The sequence below is a fragment of the Nothoprocta perdicaria genome, unplaced genomic scaffold (genome assembly GCF_003342845.1).
Source record: "Nothoprocta perdicaria isolate Ctin4 unplaced genomic scaffold, notPer1 scaffold_302, whole genome shotgun sequence".
NCBI lineage: Eukaryota > Metazoa > Chordata > Aves > Tinamiformes > Tinamidae > Nothoprocta > Nothoprocta perdicaria.
The window spans coordinates 350924-374483 of NW_020455536.1; the positions used below are offsets into that span (position 1 = coordinate 350924).

The following is a 23560-nucleotide window of genomic DNA, read 5'->3' on the forward strand; positions in this document are numbered from 1 at the left end:
TTTTCAGTGTAATTTCAGTATATAATAGTATTGTTCTCCTCTTTTGTTTGTCATGGTAGATTTGGGCTTTACAGAAATATGGAATCAAGAAATAAATGTTCAGATCACTGCAAGCTCAAGCAGGATAATTCGATCAGCAGTAGACTGTACTGACTTCTTCATGCACAGTACGTACAAGTACTAGAAACTTAGCTTCCCTTCTCCTAAATGAATCATTTGGCTGATAAATGGTTGTTTTTGCCAAGTGATATTGACCCAACAGTAAAAATGAGATGTCCTCATTTTTTCCTTCTTTTTCTTCTTTATCTAGTCTACAGCCTGACCATTTCTCTGGATAGGGCAAAGAATTTTGAATTCCTTCAGACTGAGATACATAAACAGAAATCAGGCCTTGAACATACTCAGCAACTACTTTATCATTGGGATACTGGGCAAAATTATCATCATCATCATTATATTTATATTCCTTTAAATGAAGGTGGTCATGGTAGTCTTGTGTGTGGAGCCCAGTCGTATTGTTCCACGACATCAGACATTCAGGATAAAACATTTGGGGACCTTAAGCATGGACCGTAGGCGTAAATACTGAACACTTCCTCATCCTGGCCCACAATGAGATAATSTCATGGAGGAATCTGTTACAAAAGCTTCCTAAAAGAAGTCATGCAAATTCAAGGTTTTTATTGTAGTCAAAGATCTAGAAAATCTATTGCTATTGTCAAATTCCCTGAACTTCTTTTCTTCTGAAATATGGAACTTTCTCCCCCTCCTCCTTATTTTTTCTTTCAATGTTCTAAAATTATCTTCTACRTTTTCACTGACTCTTAGGTCTGGCTGGTAATGACTCACGTAAGCCTGGAAAATAATTTGGTTACAGTGCTTTCAAAAAGGTCTCTGGTGAAATGAATATGTCTGTAGAATGCACATCAGGCTGATGGGTAGACAAAGCTGCACAAAACTCAGATTCCCCTGTAGCAGGAGTAGCTCCAGTCCRCCACGCTTGGCAAAGAAGTTTCCTTATGCCACCTACTTTCTTCCCACCCAAAAGGAGCAGGCTGCAAGTTGTGTCTCAACATCAGGGCATCGCTGCAGGCCGAGAGGACTGTTCTTGGACACCCACGTGGKCTTGTCTCTGCAAGTGCCTTTTGCCTCCAACCAGATCAGAGGAGCTTCAGGGTTTTCACAGGAACCTGCATGCTGAAGCACACCTTTAGTTCACTGATTTCTATGGGATTACATGGTTTGGGCACTATTGATAATTAGTCCCTTTAAAGCTACACATTAGTCACCTTTAAGGCTTTTAACTACTTTCTTCTCCCCCTCCCCTCCAATCTGTTTTATGTAGTTGAGAATCTGATACAATTTTCTTTTTACAGAGATCACTGAAGACAAAGTCCTCTCTGAATCTCTATCTTGGAATCGAGATCTTTGAGGTTGTGAAATTGCCAAGGTCTGTKGCCTATTACTATTATAGCCTGTTTAACTAAGTTAACTAACTAAATGGCTTGAAAGGTTTGAGAAGTTTAAAGCTTCATTGGTGTAGACATAGGGGGAGAAGATAACCAACCATTAGCCTGAATTTTCAGCTAACCAGAACTCACCAAGCTGCATTTTTCCCAAGTAAGTACTTGAAAACATGGAATGGTCTTATAGATTAAATATAAGGTATCCTGTTGTGTGCTGACAACTGCCCACTATATGTTTTGCAGTAGAAGTTTGAAGTCCTGTTTGGCGTAATCAAATCTATGACCACTGTAGCCTTTGTTCAGGATAAAACAAACTCCAGTGCATTTCAGGATTCAAAGCACCGTATTGAAGCAGGCAGCTGGGTTCTTGCTGAGTTGAAAAGCAAACCCAAAAGCACTTGGTGCTCTGAGYGACTGCCAGGGATCTTTGAAAAGGTCCTCACAGGGGTCATGGGCAGCAGGAGGAAGCTGCCAGCTTTGGGGATCAGCGTGTGAAGGAACTTTCTGTTTTCTCTTAAAAAGCACTCTGCATCCTCCTGTCGGAGAGCCTTAGAATTATGGCTCTTGGTGCTTTTAGCRTTTGGTAGTAACTCACATGTGTGATTCCAAGGCTACAGTATTAGAACTATTTAAATGTCAAGTTTAAATTCCTTGTTTTAAGTTAAAGCTTTAGGCCTTTTTTTTCTAACAAAAGGGGAGGGAAATTAGTATTGTTGACAACTTGGAAAATATTAACTAATTAAATCTAAATCATTAAAGTTAGCATTCTAATGTTTTTTGGTTGTGTTACAATATTGTGTTTTACCATGTGTGTTGTACTGTATTGTTACCARAATACGAAAGTGCACTGCATTATCTGTGAAATGTAGCAATCCTTAGCAACTACCAGTAATATTAAAACGCAATTTCTCCAGCATGGTTTCCTCAAATGAAAATTAAGGGATTTGGGAGTCTAGGGAAAAGTGGGACTCRGGCATTTCCATTTTCTTGCAGATGTCAGCATTAACTTGAAATCTTAATTTTTACAGACATGYACTGAGAATTTCATAGGGCATGTCTCTACCTTGAATAGTGAATGTTCTGCCAAGCACCTGGGATTGATCATAAAAACCTGACAGCATGTTAGCACAGTTTGTCCTGAGCTAGGGCTAACTCTAGGCTTGTTGGAGGGGTGCAAAGCTACCCTGCCCTGGTAGCCCAGAGTGTTATCTCTGTACAGCACCAGGACACATGGAGCAGATGTTACGTTGCCACTTCTCATTGCTTGAARTAATATGTCTATAGGAAATGTTTTCTACATGTGAGTAAACATAACTGAATTAAGCAGCTAACTCTCAGCCTTTAGTAGGTTGGCCTAAAGAGTGAGGCAGCAATGCTCATGAGCAGAGGCAGCAGAATCTGGCCCCACTGGCCAAGATGAAAAGGCAAATAACTAATTACAGCTGAGGAGATATATTTGAACAGACCTTTGAGCATTTTTAAATTACAAAATTGAAAGCATATCATGCAAGAGGGAAAAAAAAAAGAAGTGGTGATGTGGGTGCTTGCATTGCTCTGAGCAATAAAGCTTTAAGGGGCTATTCTGGCATTCAGAGTAGTTCATCTGATTTTCCAGCTGGAGAGAGGTGATAAGCCTTTTAATGGAGATGTGTTTCTGAGCTGATATCTGTTGTTCTTGGCTGTTTGATCTCATTTGCCATTTGTTCTACCGCACACTCCAACAGTCTCTATTTTACAGACTTCAGTATGAAAAATAACRAAGCACAGCATGGGAAAGTAAAATTATTTGGTCCATCCTTCTTGGGAAGCTGGAAATGTGGAGTTCCATCTCCCCTAGTCTCTAGCTTTGTTAAAGGAGATGTGTACAGTCAATACTCAGGATGGACCTGGGAGCAGTGAATCCAGTTCCTGGAAAACCCCACATGGTAAGCAGAACATGAATAAATTGTGCTTCCACAAAAGGTTTTCACTAGGTTTAGAAGTGTTGCTTATGTGGCAAAAGGAAGAATGGAAAGGGTAGTGCAGAATGAGACTGCCCTACCTCTTGTTTTTTTAATGAATTCAGACTATTTCTTTATCCTTTTGTGGCTCTTCAGCTTTGAGTCCAAGGGACTTGATTCTGGTTTCAGGAGAAACAGCTTTCTGGAGAAGCTGGAAGCCCAGTGGGGCACTTGGGAGCTGGGCTTTTCTATTGACTACAGTKTAGAGATGCAGACACTTCTTTATCTAACCAAGTCCTTCCTTATCACCTAAAACGTGTGGAGTGAATTTAACTGAATGGAATTACTTCCAAACTGTAAAACCTCAATGCACAGATAGTAAATTATGAGGCTTGTGACAACTTAGCCTGTTAATTATTTATCTAAGTACCATCCAATGGACATGACTGCAATCATGGAAGAGTAAAAATTTCYGAGCAAGCAGCAGCAGCCTTTTAGATTAGTTTGGGGCAGAAGGAAAAAGCAGCCTGTGCAGGAATTTCTCTGCAGGAAATTTAGCGGAGAGAACTTACTGTTTGTTCTTGTCAGAGGCTGCAAATAAAAATAACTACCACAGACCACTGATTTATGCAGGTGAAACCAGTGGTGTGTTGTGCCCAGAGCTGTTAAAGAAATTACCAAGTTAGGAACAAGTGAAAGGAACATGTGAAACAGCTACGCAGAAAAGTGAATTGCTTGGTAACCTGCACATGCCTGAATATCAGGTATTTTGCTACCTCCAGAAGACTTAAATCCAGGTATAATGCATGTATCCCATGCTGGGAAGATTGGGCCTCGTCTCGGTGGAGGAACAGCCCTTGGATGCTATCAGGGCCATCCCCTGGGAAAGGCTCTCCAAGGCACATGGAGAAAAGCAATCCCATCCTTCCCGCTGCGCTATTAATGGGTGACAGCAGCTGYCGGACGGCCGGACGCCGCTTCCCGCCTCGCCGGAGCAGCTCCAGAGCAGCGTGTGCCCCGCGCACAGCCTGCTGCCGCTTTAAGGCATCTCTGGGCTGAGGCGAGCGGCTCCACTTCACGCATCCCGCATCCCGCTCATCCTCCCGGCGTGGCGGTTCCGCGGGGGCCGGCAGCCCCATGGCAGCGGTCACGGCGCCCGCGGCAGCGGGGAAGAGCAGCAGGGCGTGCAAGAAGTACCGCACGGTGAAGCGGCACGCGGGCATCTACACCTACCAGGAGCCGCCCCACAGGTAAGGGRCGTCCGCGCTGCCGCTGCTGATGGAGCCCCCGCTCCCCGAGACGGCGTCTGCGCCTTTGCCTTTTCTCTAAACAGCAGGGCAGGGTGAGCAGGAGTGTGGGAAAAACGAGTTGTCTTCTATGTTYAGTTTTATTTCAGTCCTCTCCTCTATTTTCACAAGAGTCGATGCTGCACTACAGATGTTGCCAGCGTAACTCAAATGAGTTCAGGGTAGAGCAGGGTAAAAACAAATGAAAAATTCTCCCTTGTTCTGCTTTTTATGTATCTCCAGGGATTGTCCAGTATACCCGAGGGTCAGAGGCAGGATGGTGGACAGATAGGTTTGAGGTCTGACCGTGTATATTCTTTAAATGCTCTTACAAAGTGTAGCTTATGCTGTGGCTTATTTCTAAGTCATTAAAAGGCTGCTGCTTTTCAGTACAATTGCAGGGAACTTTCCCAATAAACATATGCCCATGCAATTGGAAAATGTCCTAACTGACGCTGTTGTTGCAGTATTTTGCAGCTCTCTGCTTTTTTCGGAGAGGAAACCTAATTGACATGGATTTTTAGGCAGAGTCCCCTGCAAGAGTGAACATTACTGCCACTTTGCACACAATACCTTCTTTCAAATGTGAAATCAGAGCTGTCACCCCAGATGTGGAGAAAACATTAAAATAGATTATTTAATATTCCTCCACAGAAATCTGTTCAACTAAACATGTATCTTTTTGCAAGGCCATGTCATTCTTGATCATTTGGGGGTCCCATACTTCTGTCCTTTCTCCATAGGGAAAGGTGATGAAAGGCCAGGGTTTTCTAAGCATACATTCCTCCCAGTTTATCAAAGAAAAATTTTATCGTTGTAACTATCAAAGTAACAGAACAACAGCCTGTGGCAAATAAATGCATGTTAAGTGCTCTTGCTGGAAATGTTTAGACAATGCTTTGATCCAGAAAAATTATATATAAAGTGTCTTGACAGGCTGATGTACAAGCTGTGTGATTTGAAATGCTGGCAGTGGAAAGATTTGGATTCCTAGTGGGAAACATGGATAATTTATGACTGAACGGCAAGAGTGTGGGGGGGAGAGTTACATCACGGAGAGCAATCATCCCAATTATTCATTGACTGTAAAGCAAGAAGATCTGTAAGTTCCCTGGCTCACCACTGTTACCTCGTTCTAATAGACCGACCAGATCATGTGCAAGTCTGTGGTTTTCTGGGGATCTGCCTCAGAATGATTTGTTTTGTTTTGTTTTTCCTTTCGTGTGGTGTGTGCTGCAGTAACTCAGACAACGATAATGGTGAAGAGAAGGCTGACAGCCACGACCCGGAGCAGATCTTTCAAAACATACAGTACCAGAAGGAGATTATGTCCAACATCCGCTGCAGGCCTTGGCCCATGAGGCAGAAACTGAGGGCACTCAGGTAACCAAGTTCGTATGAAATCTTTCAGAACCAAGGATCAAGGCAGTGTTTCCAGCATCAGAAGTATTTTGGTCTAAACTGGAACAGGATGAGCCCAGAGATGAGTAATAACTGCTAGGAAATCACATTGTTAGTGCGTTCCTACGAGGCCAGGGAGCTGGCAGGAGGCAGGAGCCGCAGGATGGGATGGAGCCATCCTGAACATGTCCCAGCATGAGATCACACTTTTGCTGTTTAAGTAATAAGCAGAGTGGCTGCTGCTCAGAGGCCCCAGAAAAGGCAATGTGCTCTGTTGGTAATGCTCAATGATATGTTTTTGGGCTAAATTGTTTCCCTCAGTCCTAATGGATGAAGGTCTACCGCTTTCAAGGTGACTGTATGTGACCACCATATATCTCTGAAACAAGAGAATAGAAAGTGGTCTGTAATTTTCGGGTATTGCAAATGTAAATACTCCACACTTGTAGGTTTACAAGGTAGTATTTTCACATCTTCATTTAAAAATGYAATTATTATATTGACAATACCAGATTATCACTGTACCAATGCACAGTGTGGGTGCCTGTCTCTCGGGGCAGCCTATCTGAACTGTGCCAGACCTTTCCCTGGTGTCACCTGTAGTCTGCACGTCACACTGCACTGCCGGCTCTTTGGGACTTGCTTTATTTTCTCCTCTTTATCTGGCATCATAATCCTGTAATGAGTTTTTTCTCCTTTTAAAAATGATGATAAAGATCTCAAAATAATTTTGCTTTATTCAGGAGTTGATGGTTAGGCAGTCTATGTCAGTATTTCACAATATGGAGTGGTTTGGCTGCTAGTTACTTGTGTAGAATTAGGAATTCAGAGTGATATAAGCAATGTAAAATAAAGTTTCTCCTTATGCAGACAAGCTAAAGAGATTGTGCTGAAGTATGAAGGAAGACTCACTAGAACAAGAGGGTACCAAGCAGCTGGTGCAGAGGTATATCTGTTATTTTCTTAAATTACATCTCTTTCACATATCAGCGTTCATCTGTAGATTTCATCTACAGAAGTGTTTTTCTTATAAAATCTGGTGTCCAAGTTGAGAAACCTGCAAAGAGCTAAAAAAGCAGTTAAAAGCTTCTTTTTATCTACTGTGATTTTTTTCGTGCAGATACACAGCAGGCAAGATATTCGTGTAATTAATTTAACCAACGTTACTTCTACTGATATGGACAATTCTGTATAAACTACATATTTAATGCACAACCTGCAACTCGATTCCCTTCTCAGCTTTGTGAACCCTGTTTTCRAATGAAAGTAGCAATCCTAGCTATTCTTATGCATTTCACAACAACTATTCTCTTTTTTTAAAAAATTATAATACTTCAATTTCATGCAATAAAATCCCCCATCACCATAAAAATGCATTAACTTTGGCCAAAGAGTTTGATAATGTAGACATTAATTAAAAAGTGGCTTCTCTTTGGTTTCAAGAGATTAGATTTCATGATATAATATTGACATTGCTGCTGACTAAAATAGCTTGGCTTTTTAAAATACCTGGCTGAACGATGAAGTATGCTGTAAAATGAATGCTATAAAATATTATTTTCCTGTAGCTATTTTAAATTAACAAATGAAAAAAGTGGTTTTACATGGACCTTTGTGTTTTTCCTCCCATATGCATATGCCTACTTCACTGTATGAAGATGCAAAAAAAAAAAAAAAAAAAAAGGAAAAGTTAATTGAAAAATTTGCAAAATATAACCACAAGATTTCTGCAAGTGTAAACTGTAATAGACTTGGGAATTATAGTAGTTGAAATTGTTGCTGTTGAATATGATAACTCATTCTTTCTCTTGGGTTTGTGCTTCTCTYAAGTATGTAGTTAGCTGTGTGTGTGTGTTCTTGTGTTGGTCACAGAAATCCATTTTTTTGTATTTACTACATTGGGATTCCTTCACAAGCTATACAGAGGCTGTGATTAGTTCTGGCTTAGACTAAATATAATAAATATTCTACCCAATTCTTCTCAAAGTCCAGTGATCATAAATCCGCCTTTTTACTCTGAGCTCATTTGAATGTTGCCCCTGCTTGAGCAGGGCTGTTCAAGTAGGTCTAGAGGTCCCTTCCAACCTCAGCCATTCTGTGAAYGAATCTRTCTTTTCTTTTGCAAAGGGTCAATGTTGATTTRAGTTGTTTTGTGAATTTTTGCCTAGGTTTGTTGCTTCAGTTGCTCTGCAGGCAGGGTTTGGTGTGGGATAGGATAGGGAGCAGTGTCTGTCTGCTTCTTTTTGTGGGTTCCTCATGATTCTTTGTGTTTAAAATAGGTAGATTGAGGGTTCTTGTCTTGACCCTTGGCWTGTAAAGGCCTCTCTGTGTCTCATTTTTGGAGGCATTTTGCTGATAAGCACAGTTAGGAACTTCTGTGGAATCCCATGTTTTGTGTGTTGCTGAACTCTGCAGTGGTTCATTTTACCCATTTTACATCACGGACATGCTGTGAGACCTTACTAATTAGGAGTTATAATATGTTTTCTGACCCTCATGCAAAAGTAACACAGCTCTCGTTTCTCTCTTGTCTAAGCTTTGGAGGAAGTTTATTCGACTCGCCTATAATTTTCTGGTGATATTCATTCCTTGGGAAATGAGAATAAAGAAAATAGAGAGTAAGTAGAAAAACTGAATGTACTGAAGAGTAAAGCACTTWTGCAGAAATTATGGGTCTTATAGTTTATGTTTGAATCTACTGAATTTTGTAGCATTTTGGAGGAGTGATTAAGTGCAGACTTTCACCAGTGTTATGATTTTCATTTAAAAACTTGTTTTTTTCTGCTTGGTTCCTTGAGAACTTTGCATGGTTCTCAGTTATGGAGTAGTATGGGGTAACTTTAAAAAAAAAATCCAATTTGTCTCGCTGTGCTCCTGTCATGTCATACCTCTGTGCTTCAACAGCAAATGAAGATRAATGCTTGACATCACCCACTGTAAGAGCTCCCCGTGTAAATACTGATGATGATTATCAGACTTTCCTACCAAAGTTTGTTGCAAATATATTTYCTCTTTGACACAGTAATATTTTTTTTTTCTGTCTAGCTTTTTGCCATGCATGGAATGGGGCAGGCATTTCTTTTTACTCTTCAAATGATGCTTAATGAATAAATGATACCAGATTTTATATGCTGTGTAGCTCAGGTGTGTATTTTCTGTGGTTTAAGGCCATTTTGGATCTGGAGTGGCCTCTTACTTCATCTTCTTGAGATGGCTGTTTGGAATCAATATCGTCCTTACCATAATGACAGGAGCATTTGTAGTCTTACCAGAGGTAAGAACCCTTCATTAATATTTGCAAAGTGATGTTAYACTTCCACTTTCTTTTCTGAATTAAATGAGTGCTGTGCTTAAAGGCATCAGTTTTAAAGTTACACTTCAAAATATTTATTTAAATATTTATTATTTAAAAAAAATCCCACTGTCAAGAGTTATTTCTGCCGAAGGATAAGTGAATCTTGCTCAATGAAGTATTAATGCTTTACAGGATTTTTTTTTTCTTATATCTGATTATTAAAATGGAGAACTGAATGCCAAAAGCAGCAGTGGGTATGCTCAAATCCTGCTAAGGTCACTTACCCGCAGAGAAAAATAACATCTTTCTCCAGAATCAGTTTTTTGTTCACTGAATTTCTTGAAATTTCTTGAATTTCTGAAAAGCGCCAACTGTGTTTAATTGCATCCAGCTAAGGCCATTTGTTAAGAAGAAATTGTGAAGTACAAATTTAACAGTGTATCTAATACAGCAGACCTCAGAAATTTATGGAAAACATCTTAAGCTTGCTATCAAAGCTTCCTTCTGTAGTCCACAAAAACAGATAAATAGCTCCAAAAGAAAACTGCTTCCATCTGAACATTGGTGTCCGAGAGTGTTGCTGAGTGGCCTTTGAATGAGCCCAGCTTTCTCCATTCACCTAAGTGATAAGATTAGATTAGAGGGTTAACTTTCAAAAGCTTAAGGAGATAAACTCCCCACCACGCACCTGCTTTCTCTTGCCCCAGGGTAGAATAGAGCAGATGATAACATGAGTTAACCTAACAAATGATTTATAAATTCTGTCTTGACCAGCATTTTAATGATGTTGTCAAGTGTACATAGATGTCTACTTTTTCTTCTCATTGTCTAAATTTTAAAAAGTAACAAAAAAATCCCMAAAAGTAAATTGAAACGAAAAAAGTTATTTTTGCATTTTTATCTTTTACTATACAGTTGTAAGCAAAGGTAAACTTAGACTTGAAATACTATTTTGAAAGCAAACGTCATATTTAATTTAAATATGCTTCAGAGCATTCAACTCCCTAAAAGGTAGAGCTCAGAGAGCAGTCAGCTGGCTTAATCAAAATTGAATGCAATATTTACAGTGTTTCTCATTAAGTTGGTCGCTTAGCACAAGGAATGACCAAAATACCTGCTAACCTCGTAGTGTCCCCCATGCAGGCAGCTCCCTGCGCGTCGAGCTGTGCAGCCGCTGCAGTCAAACCCTCTCCACACAGTTTCTAAGACCTTGTCCCTTTTTCCCAGCTACTGGCCGGAGCCCCGTTTGGCAGCACCGTCAGCAAGACCATTCCCAAGGAGCAAATTGCATCTGCTCAGGATCTGGACACCATCTGGTCRCTGGGGGCAAGGCTAAAACTGCTCTGTGTTGTTTTGCTGTCTGTCGTGTTGTAGCCAGGGCTTGCTGCTCACATTCACAGACTCTGGTCTTTGCAGGGCTACCTCCAGTACTCGGTCTTGTTTTATGGCTACTACGGTCGTGACAGGAAGATTGGGAAAGCTGGATACCGGCTGCCTCTTGCTTACTTCCTTGTTGGAATGGCGGTGTTCGCCTACAGCTTTATCATTCTCTTAAAAAAGTAAGATTTCCATGTATTGCTGTTCACAAGCTTTTATGTGCAGGCGATTGTTAATGTTATATTTGTTCCATTTCCTCTGCGTTTATTCCCTGTAGTTCAATTAACCTGTTCAAGTCTGCTAATATCAGGGAGGCAGATTGAGTTTAAATCTAGCTCTCTCTTTATCTTTTTGTCATTTATATTCTCTCTCTCTTCGGTTCCTCTGGAAGGAGGGCAGTACTGCAYRGGGCTTCAKCAGRCTTCTGCCATCTGTATTTTTGCAGRATAAGGACTGACTCTCACTGAAGTGTTTTCTACTTTTTCTTTCTKGATATAAATATTATTCTAAGARGAATTTAGGTTTTTAAATGTAATGCTTTCAGCATTGTTATTTCCATTTACTGGAATATGCATATAAGAATGCTGGCATCGTACGAGCTGGTACGTGGCATCCCGTTCAAATGCAAACTCATGGACTTTGCTGTTGAAGGGCTGGGAGCAGGAGCTATCCAGAAGAGTGAGCAAGCTGCCAGTGCTGGCCATAAATCTGGGAACTTGCAGTCCCTGCAGTGGGGCAGGGTCACTCTATTTGCTTTCTCCTTTTGCTTTCCCTTCATCTCTCAATAACTATTCATCTAACACAGATCCCCGCTTACTGTTCCTCTTTTAACTTTGTCCTTCTGGATGCCCTTTCCTTCATCAGCTATTAATCTTAATTTCCAGTGCTTTGCAATATTCTGCTTTCTTGCCTACCTGAGCTGACTAAGCCTTCCCCCCTGCTCAAGCTCTGTAAAATGGCAGTCATTCTGTTTAACAATAACATATATTTTGAGATGAAAGCAGTACAAAAACTAAGTAGATCTTGTTCATGATCATAAGCTTTGCCAGACTAACTCATTATCACAGTAGGAGTGATCTTATGTTGTAGCATTCTTTAGCTGGATCCTACCTGAAGATCTTAACATTGTATTTAAACCTTACTAGAGCTCTAGACTTAATTTGCTTTATTTGTCAGCTATAAAGAATACAAATGTTACCAAAATACCTTCTCAAAGTCAGTCACTTCTGAATTAGAGCATGAATGATGCTGAAGCTGGTTCATTTTCTGAACCTCACTCTGGTTTTTGCTTCTTCAGAAGGCTGCTAAGGACACTCCTTACCACAGATTTTTGGTAATTTTAAAGAATTAAGCATTTGAAAACTGTGAACAAACCACCGACTTTCTTAGCATATATCTTGAACATGGACAACAGTGAATATTTGGCTCTTTTACAGAATGGCAAAGAACTCAAGAATGAGCTTAGCAAGTGCCTCTGATGAAAATTACACTTTCTGCTGGAGACTGTTCTGCGCTTGGGACTACTTAATAGGAAACCCTGAGGCTGCAGAAAGCAAAGCTGCTGCAATCGTTAATAGYATTAGGGTGAGCAGAAGACTGACAAGTTACTTTGATTTGCTTGTTGACCTGAGAATTAAATGTGCTTTTCCTCTCATTCCCCTACATTCCCTATTGCTTCCCAGTACTCATTTCTGGGTCCGTGCCTAGGAGAGAGCGCATATTGTGAGATCTCTGTGGTGTCACAGTCGTATCATATGTTTGACCCTGAATTCCTGTTTATACTGATGACATAAGTTTGAGATAGGACATCTTATAATGTGACACTGTCAGCAAAACAACTCCCTTTCATTCTGTTGTGTTCTGTTCCGAGAAAGACATTCTAAATGGGAAAAGAAGTCAGGCCTATTGAAACAAATTTGCCTGTGATGCAAAATCATTGAAAAATGGAATCAAAAATATATTAAAAATGTAAAAGCTTTGTCTTATTCTGTCTCTCCATAAGAAATGGTCCAGGTACATTTTGCAGCTCTATCAATATGAAGAAATTGGATTAAAWACAGATGTTTTCTGCTTAAATTTTAAGAACAGCTATGTTTTGCCCTATTTTTGTGGAATGCTATTAAAATGATCATRCTGTGTTTCTTTCAAGGAAGCTATATTGGAAGAACAGGAAAAGAAGAAAAGCAAAAACCTGTATGTATCAGAGATACTTTCTAAAACACTGTTCCAATGCATATAACAATGCTATTGGGCTTGCTTCRTACATCTAAAAATCATGTTAGAGAAGAACCCTGGTGCCAGTGTTCATAAGACAAACAAATGCATTGACTGTGTGATTCTTTTCCAGGGCYGTGACCATAAGCTTACGGATTATTGCAAACATCCTTGTGCTTCTGTCCCTCGCTGGAAGTATTTACATCATTTACTTTGTTGTGGATCGATCCCAAAGGTTAGAGCGCACCAAAAAGGAATTGACTCTTTGGGAAAAAAAYGAGGTACGATGTTTTGGGTGTGACACCACCGTGTCAGACAAAGGATTATTGTCTCAAGGCTCCCTATAGCAATAAGGTGCACTGAGATGTAGTCACAAGAGAGTTGCTGGGAGAATGAGGCAGACGGCCATTCAGCTAAAGTCTTCTCATCTCCCGCACAAGCATGTAACTGTCAGGAGTAAAGACTCCTGAAGTGTTGCAGAACCATAATTTTGCATCTTATTTATTGTTACTACTAATGTCAGTGATAACTTTGTAAAGCATGTTCTGCAAGGACAGCAATCACCAAAGCATGCATGTCAATAGCATTTCAGTCAGTAGTTGATGTACCAGAGATCCATGGGGAAAGCTACAAAACTGCTGTGTCTTTCTGTTCTGTAGGTGAGCGTAGTTGTGTCACTGATCACAATGATTGCACCCTCCGCTTTTGAACTCGTGGCAGCTTTAGAGATGTATCATCCAAGGACCACGCTTCGTTTTCAGCTTGCCAGGTATGGCTAAATGATAGACAACGCCAAGACAATGTGAGGAGCAAGGGAGGAGAAGGAGAGGTTCTGGTTGCACGGTTGCTTTCAGCCAGAAGAGAGAACGTGCAAGAAGTCCATGGGATAATAATGCTGAGCACTGATATCTCTTTCTTTTTGTTTTCAGGGTTCTTGTTCTGTATCTGGGAAACCTCTACAGTTTAATCATTGCCCTTCTGGACAAAGTGGACAGTATGAGTGTCACTGTAAGCTTAGCTTGATGTTTTATGACCTGTAAAACCAGGTGGTTTTATAGATAGTTTCTTTTATTGAAGTACACATGAAATCAGTTGTAAAATTGTTTGATATCAAAGTATTAATACACATTATTAAAGTCAAATTTAATATGTGGTGTTCACTTGCAAATATTTGTATTTTTTTAGGATAGAGGAGTTAGATCCTCTTCATTGTGTATAGCCTAAATAAACAGACATCCTCTTTACTGCTTAGCTACTTTAAAAACAAAATACCCACCACTTCAGGCCAAATGTTTCCAACCACTTAAAACCAAGTTACAATATTGTGTCATTATAAATTTCACGTGAATCTGTATGTTGGCAGCTACTTGACAGTTATGTAAGTGCTGCTTGACAATACTTGCATAAATGTATTTGTGTGTACATGTTGCAAGGCATGAAGACTTACATGTATTGTAAGCATAAAGTGAGAGAGGACAGCTGAAAACTTCACTTTCAGGACATTTATTCTTCCAGGACTCTGAAGTTAACAGCAAWGCAAGTAATTCTACTGCCTTCTTAGCAACCAAAACTCTTCCTGACAAAAACAACTTATCTGCAACTGTTCCTGATGTACAAATTAAGGGAAACAGCAGTGTAACACTGGAAGACAGACGCACGCAAAACTTGACAGGTTCTGACTCCKTTAACAAAACAGTTCCCTTTAACTATAACACTCAGAATCCACAGGATCAGTGCTGGGAGACATATGTTGGTCAAGTATGTTACTCTTTTACTGTCTTATTGACTTATTCCTAATGCACATTTGACTATAAATTAAAATCATGCAGAATTCTATAACAGAAATTTTCTGTCTGCGAATTACATAATTCTAGCTGATTTTTGCAAGTGATATAGTCACAGATATGGATTTTTATTTTGTACAGTATTTGCAGTGCATTCACTTGTGTACAAATGTCCTTTTCCCAAGCTTTGGTATCTGTCTTCAGCTCTGCACAGGCAGATTTCTACTAATTAATATCATGTTAAAAATTCAATCCTGTGTGGATTCAAACTTGGATAGAAGTGAATGTTACCTGTGAGACAGAAGTGAATGTTATCATGAGATGCACGTGATCAGTGTGCTCCATCTTTGCATTCTCTGTTCATTTTGCCTTTGTAAAACAAAGGAGAATTGAGTCTTCTCCCACATCTTCAGACAACAAGGGGCAACAAAAGGTTTCCAGCTACTGTCAATCCACAGGAMAGGAGCTAGTTGGAYTTAGTGCCATGGGGGGGGGCMTAAGGGGCCCCAGGATTGTTTGGAGATGTTTGGAAGTATGATTTTGACTTAATTGTATGTTTTTAAAGCTATTAAGTATAGCATAACTCAAATCACTTGGAAATCTTTAGCACCATGCAGATTCCCTATGCTTGGAATCTCGGTGATCACACTGTCTTTGAGTTTTGGTTTCATATGAAGAGTAACCATTTCTCAACCAGTAAGCTTGAGCTAAAATACACAATGCAAAACAGATCATACGGAGCAGCATGCGCATCCTCTTGTTTTGAGAATGACTCAGTATGTTGGAACAATCTGTATTTCAGGAGATGTTGAAGCTCTCAATTATCGACATGATTTTCACAGTCGCAAGCATCTTGCTCATTGATTTTTTCCGTGGACTGTTTGTCCGATATTTAAGTGATTGTTGGTGTTGGGATCTAGAAAGCAAATTTGTAAGTATAATTTATGCGTTATGTGTGCTTTAATTTTAACAAACTAAAATCATAAGACTGGGTAGACTTATTTCCTTAGTACTGAGCATCTTCTAAGACTTTTGGCACTTTAACAGTTTCTTGGTTCTTAAAGGCACAGTTTGTGCTGCGTAAATGAGGAATAACCTGGAGGATACAGGGTAAATGGTCAGATGTTTTTCCCAAAGCTACTCCTATGGCCATGGTGTAAAATCTCTTTCCAAAATGAGAACATGGGGCAGTCTCACAGTCAAAGACGAGTAATTTGTGGGCCTTTAAAAATAGAGAACATGGAAAAAGGACCACATCCTTGTTTTCTGTAGCCGTAACAACTATCCATAATGTGAAATAATACATCTGTATTGCTCCAAAAAGGCAGACAGACCTTGAAAAAAAATCATGGTTATACTTGGTAAGCAAACAGGTGTTGGCATGAAAGCTTGAGCTCTGTTGTATTTGTCTTTAATTGAACATGTGAATTAAAAAGGAATTAGGGATTTTTGTTTGTTTTGTTATAGGCAACAGTTTAAGCTTACTGTGTTCTCACTGCCTGCCCAGGGCTAGCATTTACTCTGGCATTTCAGGCTGTATGCTGTTCTGCAAACTGATTCAGTCAAATGCTTCTAATAGATGATCTGGAAATAAAAAAATTAATTCCACCTACGCTATATTTCTTGTAGCCGGAATATGGAGAATTCAAAATTGCAGAGAATGTACTACATCTGGTCTACAACCAAGGAATGATCTGGTATGCAATCTATAAGCAATTTCCTTGGCCTTTTGTTGGTTGATTACCAAGTCAGCGTGGTAATTCCTAATGCAACCTATTCAAACAGGGTATTAGTACAGGTATTAAGAGATTGCTGATAAAGGGATGAGCAATGGCTTAACTGCTTGGTAAATGTTTTTGCTGCTAGAATTGCTTCTGGCAATACTGAGCACTGAAATGACTCTGTTTTTCTAGGATGGGAGCCTTCTTTTCACCGTGCTTACCTGCATTCAATGTTCTCAAGTTGATTGGACTCATGTACCTGAGGAGCTGGGCTGTGTTAACGTGCAATGTGCCACATCAGCAGGTTTTCAGAGCATCCCGGTTAGTCCAACTGCAGAGCAAATCAAATGCATTCTAGAAATGTCTTAGAAACAAATGAGACGAGATGGTAGGGCTGAAAACGGAGAAGCAAATTTGACAGTAACACTGCCAAAAAAAAAGTGTATTTGAGAAAAAAAAAAAAAAAAAAAAAAAAAAAAAAAAAAAAAAAAAAAAAAAAAGAATGAAAAACTGGACAGTTGTAGAGCTATAAACCAGAGTGGTTGAAAGGATATACCCAAGTAACATAAAGGAACCGAATTGCCTGAGATTGGCTTGTGACTCTATTGAAAAACGTGGTAGACATTCACTGCAAAAAGTCRAGGTATGGATTTTTCTGGACAGTATCCAGAGTAGAAGGACTCGTTACGAATTGCCCTCACTCCTCTGAGGAAATGAACTGGTACCATCTGAAGGATGTTTTATGGCCATAATTTTGGTGATCAATAGGTTTTTCACATGTTTTGAGGATGAATGAAGTTTTGCCACCTTTTTCCCCTTGCCCAGCAGAATTGGGTGATAAGTTAGACTGGTCCTATAAATAGTTTTCTGGCTCAGGCAGTGACATCTGGAAGCAGTGCAAATAGAATTTGGATCATTAAGAGTCTGTTCATAGTGGCTCTGTGCAGACTTCCTAACCATAACAGAATGATTTTGATCTCTCAGAAACATAGATCTTGGACTTGTTAGGAAGATACAGACTTAGCCTTCATGTTGCCTCTGTTTTTTTCTCTGATTAGTATAATCTGAAAAATGCTGTCTCTTCCTGCAGATCCAATAATTTCTACTTGGCTATGTTGCTGTTCATGTTGTTCTTATGCATGTTACCAACAATCTTTGCTATTGCTCGATATAAGCCATCTTTAAGCTGTGGTCCCTTCAGGTAAGTTGTTATGGACAGATGAAAACTGCAGATATGTAATTTCTCCCTCAATAAATCCATCAAATTCAATAATACCCAAATTGCTAGTAAATAAAAGTTYATAGAAGAGACTCTTCTTTTGTTTGGTTAGTGTTTTCCAGTTCAAGAATGAATTAATTGAATATTTAGTCCTGAATGAGGCTARACATTTTGGTTTATATACAGAGTTTAGTTATTATATGCTCACATAATGTAATGTGCCACTAAGCAGTCAACACACATTGTCTTGGCAACATGAGGTTGTTCAGCTCAAGCACTACCAAGTCAAATGTTTTGGTGCTTTTGAAAACTTTTTATTAAGTAAATAATGAAACAAAGAGCTTTTTTTTTTCCCCTTTTGGCTATACTGTTCCAAAGTAGTCTTGGATAAAAATTGTTATTTATTCAGTGCAGCTTTGCTTGTAAATTTGACCTTCAAGGATTTGCTATAACTTATTTTAATTATCAATTATTTTTCCTCCTCTTGTAGTGGTCAAGAAAAAATATATGATATTGTTTCAGAAACAATTCAAAATGATTTTCCTGCATGGTTTAACACAGTGATTACGTATATCAGCAGTCCCGTGGTTGTCCTCCCTGCACTGCTACTTCTATTGTAAGTGCTTGTGTTTTCATAGAAAAATCAACCTCATGGAATTAATCAYGGGCTTCTCTCTAAAGAGTCAAATGCAAATACTAAGGAATAAGCACTGTATTATTGTGTTTTTGCTAGGAATATGTGAAAAAAAAAAAACCTTACTGAGTCTGTGGTGTGGGGATGAGATGGGAATGAGATCATCACGTTTTCAAAAGTAATTTCTCTTTCTGGGATACTATGTTAAAGGAAATTTTGTATTGTGTCAGTTCTCACAGTGCTCTTGGTTCAAAGTTATAAGCTCCCTTTTCCTTCTCAGGAACTCCTCAGAAATTAATTTTCCATTTCCTCTTGGTCATTAGTTCACTTAAGGACTGTGTACGGTTTTGGTCTGTCATTTAAAGAGGCTACCCAGTCGTCCTGATTCCTGACAAGATAAATCAATTACGAAGGTCTGTTCTTAAGTGTTAATGTAATATAGCTTCCTGCAGACTTTCCAGTGGAAGTGCTTGCTTACTCCTGTCTCTAAATAATTGTTCACAGCTGCAAATTAATATTTACTTTTTGAGCTATTTGAAATGCACTTTGTTTCTATGAAGTATCATCTGTTTTACATGTACCTTTATATAATTTTTCCCCATGCGGAATATGCCCCAGCAGCCTATTTCAAGTGAATCAGACACAAGCAGTGCTTCCTATTGTAACATCTTCCTCTGAAGTCACAGCCATGTGAAAACACATATTTACACATCCAAGTAGATCTGTTGGTTTCCTCAAAATGATGGCTAAGCACATATGTAAATATTTGTGGTATCGCAGTCTAGCCCATGAAACTGTTTTCCTCAGTCTGAAAGCCAGTGTAATCCATTATGTCAGGCCAGATCTGATCTCAGCTGTGCCACTGTAAATAAGGTGTTATTCTAGCCAAGTAAACAAAATGACACTGATAGGAACGTGCAAACGCAGCGCTAGTTTTAGTAACTCTGTTCAGTAAACATGGAAGAGAGAAGAGAGAAATTATATCAAAACAATGTTTGTTTTTCTTGCTACTAGAATTTTAAAAATAAATAAATAAAAAGAAGAAAGCTGGGAATAGGCGGGATTGCCAACATAATGAAAAGATGTGCAAAGAAAAAGGGGGAGAAAAGCTACAATTGGAACTGCAGTTAAATAAGTTTTCATTATCATTCCTTTTAAACTTCCATGTGTACCTTCTTGTGAAGGGATGCAATCACAGTGCAAAGGAAATGCTAGAAAGCAACTGAGCCTTTGTACCATTTTGTTGACCTCTCAGCCCTTCAAGAGAAAATTTCAGGAATGTTTGATGTAACTTATATTCTGCCCTACTTTTTAATTCTAGCATGCTAATTTACTACCTACAAAGTATTGCAAGATCATTAAAATTCACCAACAATCAACTGAGAATGAAGATACAAACGGTAAGTAAAGTGCTGTTGGKTTTTTTGCATACATTTGACGAGTCTTCACGAAAGTACTATCCTTCATTGAATCTCTGAAGTCACTTTCAGTGTTTCACAATACAAAATCAGTCTTGTATTTATTATCCTTTCAGGGATAATAAATAAGGGTTTATTTCTAATCTATAGTAATRTACTGGTTTTTATTCTCATGTATGTATTCTAGGAAAGAACTGAAGATAAGAAAAAGGTAGTTCAAATGGCAGTAGGTAAGTTGGTGAGCTTTAGAAATACCTCTATTAATGAAGCATTTAGACACAAAATAATTCTGATCTCTCACACATAGGTAAGTTCTACTACATTTTAAAATCTGTATTTCCTGTGGAATCCTCCTTATAGATAATTTTTGAGGTCATAGTGACTTAACCTTGACAGTGTTTAGGTGTAAACTATATGCAAGGTGTGTAGTTTATACCTAAACTCCATTGGGATCCAGACTTAGTAACTTTTTCCTGCCTTTTTTCCACCTACCAGGCAGGAGTTGGTAGGCATTCTCTGATGATTCAGTTCATGTCAGACCTTGCACAAAATACATAGTAGGCAGAAGATGAGAGAGGGAATRGCTCTTATTCCTCGACCTGAATGGGTTGAACTTCCTATGCAGTGAAAAGTTTTCAGACTCAGCTGTCTACTTTGCCTAAGGGCAAAGGGATGGGATTTAATCCCTGAAGGGCAGGGATTAAAAAGTAAAGTAAACAAGAGCTAGAAAGAAGTAAACAAGTAAAAAAGTGCTAGCCCAAAAAAGGGGGCAAGCCGTGATTCAGTAACATTATAGCTTGACCTTAATGTTGTTGACACCCTTATGAAAAATCTTAACCCAAAAGAGATATAAATGTTGAAATAATTGATGTGTAGTAACATACTTATCAGGAGAGCCAACTAAAGACAATGAGATAGTCTCTTAGTTGAGTTTTTCCCAAAGAAATCAAACTTAGCCTTTGGCAGTGACCAATTTCTCTGTCGCTGGAGGCAATTTCCTTATTTTGGCCATCTTTATATCAGTAATTGTATCTAATATAAGGTAAAATTTTGCTTTTGAAAAGATACATTTGTTTCTTKCTCATTTGGGACACTAACTGTGCAATTTTTAGTCTGTTCTCAATGTTACGACATTATGAGAACCTTCTGTCTATGTACTGCAGTTTGCCAGTCCRTCCCTTCATCGCTGTATCTCCTAGTATGACACAAGTGCTTCTTCTTCTGCTGGCGTCTGTCAGCATTGGGTCCCTTGACTGAAGAATGAATTTGAGCCACTGCATTTACACAGCAGCTTTTAAATTTTGAGCCCTAGAGTTATTCCTGTAATAAATCCTGTTTTCTAGCCAGAATCCAGAGTATGGATGGGAATGACAAGAGACCAGAGCAAGAAAGTGATATTATTAGTCAAGAGTCTTCAGTTCGGTCGTCAACTCCCCGAAAAAATGGCAGTGTCTTGAACTTCGAATCCCCTGTGAGCAAAGGCACCAGAATACAAACCATTTCCCAGTCTGTTGCCCAAACTGTGCCCTCAGCTGATGCGGCAAGGCCTGTCAGCACGACTCCAACTACTCCGACTGCTTTAACACCAGCTCCCTCGGTGCCAGGTGCACAGAAGCTAAGAAGTGACCACGTTGCAAACAGGCAAGGCTCTTGATGTTAAAATACCATTTACTCTGGTAGCTGTATGAAGTACTTGTGGTTTTAGTGATTGATAGTGATCATTTTTAGTAATAAATTAAAAGGATTTTTACACAGTTCTTACCATAGGAAAACAGATTTGGAACGTACCTTGRGAGGTCAGTAATTTCTTGTCATTTCCCAGGAAAAAAGAAGTAGGTCTTCTAATTTCTAGCATATAGTTTTCTAACTATTCCTAACAAGTCTGAAAACCAGAGATTCTACACTGCAAGAGTCCCTACTCTTGCAGTGTAGTGTTTGACTTCCACAGCCAATAAATGTTATCTGTTTTAATTATACTGATAAATAAGCCTTTCTCTATTTTCTTTTTGTTTCCTAAAGGTACACAAGCATTGTGCATGGGAGTGCAGGTGAGCTTTGTAAAACAAAGCCCTACACACCAGTTACTTTCAAAAAGCACGTAGAAGATGTTCACTCTGAGCCTCTCTTCAGAAAAGGTATTCGRCAGGTAAACCCAGATGCTCTTGGGGCAGGAGCTCCTGTGTTTGTGGGACGTAGGCCATATGCTACCAGATATTTTCTTGTTAATGAACATGAGCCCCGCAAAAAGCTGCTYCGTTCTACCTCCCGACTCCCAAGGCACTTCCGAATGGATGAGGCGGGAGATATCATTGAGTTGTATCCGCGCAATGTCAGAAGATACGTGGTTCRGACACCACGGATGTATTCTCCCCATCCCAGTGAGGAGGAGGAGGATGAAGAGGATCTTAGGAGAGACTTGGTGAGCAGAAGCCATCGTCCCCGCTCACTGTCTGATCTTCGCCCAGCACCCCGGTTTTACATTGGGGAACATGCTGATGGCCATGTTCTCATGGGCAAGGATATAGCCAAGGTGCATTACAAATCGTGGGATGATGGCTTTGAGCTCGACCTGGATAGGCCCCCGTATGCTTACAAAAAAGTACACCTGAAAAATGTTGAAGTTGACCAGCACTATGCCGAGCAACGTGTGAAACCCAAGTCAAAGCATAAACTAGAACAGTCTCCAACAGAATCTGATTCCATGTCCATTGAATCCAGCAGCGATCCGCAGAACAGCGGCAATGACCAATACATCCAGGTCATTCACAGCAAGGAAAAATACCTGAAACCTGGCGCGAAGCTCACCAAAAAGAAATCAAAAACCAGTGTTGATCTAGGTATATCTGAGCCTAATGAACTGGTATGCTCAAATGTCTGAGAGCATGTTACCATTTTTGTGCTTTGAACTGGAGCATCCTCAGTTGTATTTGCTGTTTGAGGTCCTCTGGAGAAGCTGTAATGTAGTTGTGGGAAAGACTGTGTATGCAGAGAAAATCCAGGTAGCCTCCTACTTTGCTGTTAACTAGATCTTGCTTTAGTAACACATCCGATATATTATAAAGAAGGAAAAAAAATAGCCCAAATTACTACTACACTGTAAAAAAGAAAAGAAACTAGTGTAAAATGAAAAGCTATGTATTGGACACTTAATTAAATCAGTCCAAAACTACATCAGGTGAGAATCTTTGGCACAGTCCCAGCTGCTGTGGGCACAGCCTCAGCCCAGCAGATAACGGGTTTCCCACAGCGTGGCATTGCTATCGGCGCTGCTATCTGTGACGCTTCCTTGTGCCTGGTTTAATGCACTGGAGCGCACACGGAGTCGCTATAGGTGACAGTGAGAGAACGCTGGAACTGGGAGCGCACCGAGTTAGCTCCGTGTAGCAGGGGCCGCCTGGCTGAGGCGCGAGGGGGCTGTGAGCGCCCTGGGGGGACAGCGCAGCCCCTGACGGCTGCCCGGGGGGACGTGGAGGAAGCTCCTCTCCATGGCCTTTTTAAAGTGTATTTTATTCCCCGATTTAATCCTCTACGCTGTAACTCTCACACTTTTTGCACAATTTTACCATTTCCCCGGCGCCATGGCGCCGCGGGCGGTCAGGGGACGGTCCGGCCGCTCAGGTGAGGGGGAGGCGCCGCCATCGGCCCAGGGGGCGGCGCGCAGCGGCGCCCTCATAGACCGCGGCCTCYTCCCCACCGCCCGCCTTCCTCCTCCTCCCCGCGCCGCGGCCATGGACTACGCGGTGCTGGCCGAGACGGTGGTCGCCAAGATGGAGCGTTACCGCGGCGAGCGCGGCGGCTGGCGCGG

The 23560-nt window shown here is 40.2% G+C and overlaps 2 protein-coding genes and 1 long non-coding RNA gene across 3 annotated transcripts in view; all 3 read left to right on the forward strand.

Annotated features, from left to right (window-relative positions):
* Positions 1 to 65: 65 nt before the first annotated feature.
* On the forward strand, positions 66 to 3385 carry LOC112949979. The gene is made up of 3 exons (XR_003249915.1): positions 66 to 167; positions 1377 to 1450; positions 3205 to 3385. It is a non-coding gene; the product is annotated as an uncharacterized LOC112949979 (long non-coding RNA).
* Positions 3386 to 4516: 1131 nt separating this feature from the next.
* On the forward strand, positions 4517 to 22773 carry TMC3 (transmembrane channel like 3). Its single transcript, XM_026042463.1, has 22 exons — positions 4517 to 4656; positions 5932 to 6075; positions 6964 to 7039; positions 8630 to 8711; positions 9261 to 9367; positions 10616 to 10714; positions 10805 to 10947; positions 12202 to 12349; positions 12915 to 12958; positions 13113 to 13260; positions 13639 to 13748; positions 13909 to 13987; positions 14495 to 14737; positions 15566 to 15694; positions 16393 to 16460; positions 16677 to 16805; positions 17575 to 17685; positions 18194 to 18319; positions 19659 to 19737; positions 19943 to 19985; positions 21099 to 21396; positions 21775 to 22773. Exons 1-22 carry the CDS (start codon positions 4544 to 4546, stop codon positions 22631 to 22633), a joined length of 3378 nt encoding a protein of 1125 aa, XP_025898248.1. The 5' UTR covers positions 4517 to 4543; the 3' UTR covers positions 22634 to 22773.
* Positions 22774 to 23333: 560 nt separating this feature from the next.
* The window catches only part of STARD5 (StAR related lipid transfer domain containing 5), a 3714-nt gene continuing 3487 nt past the window's right edge, over positions 23334 to 23560 (forward strand). The window contains exon 1 of the mRNA XM_026042466.1: positions 23334 to 23554. Within this exon, the coding sequence (XP_025898251.1) occupies positions 23334 to 23554 (221 nt within the window). The remainder of the gene's footprint in view (positions 23555 to 23560) is intronic.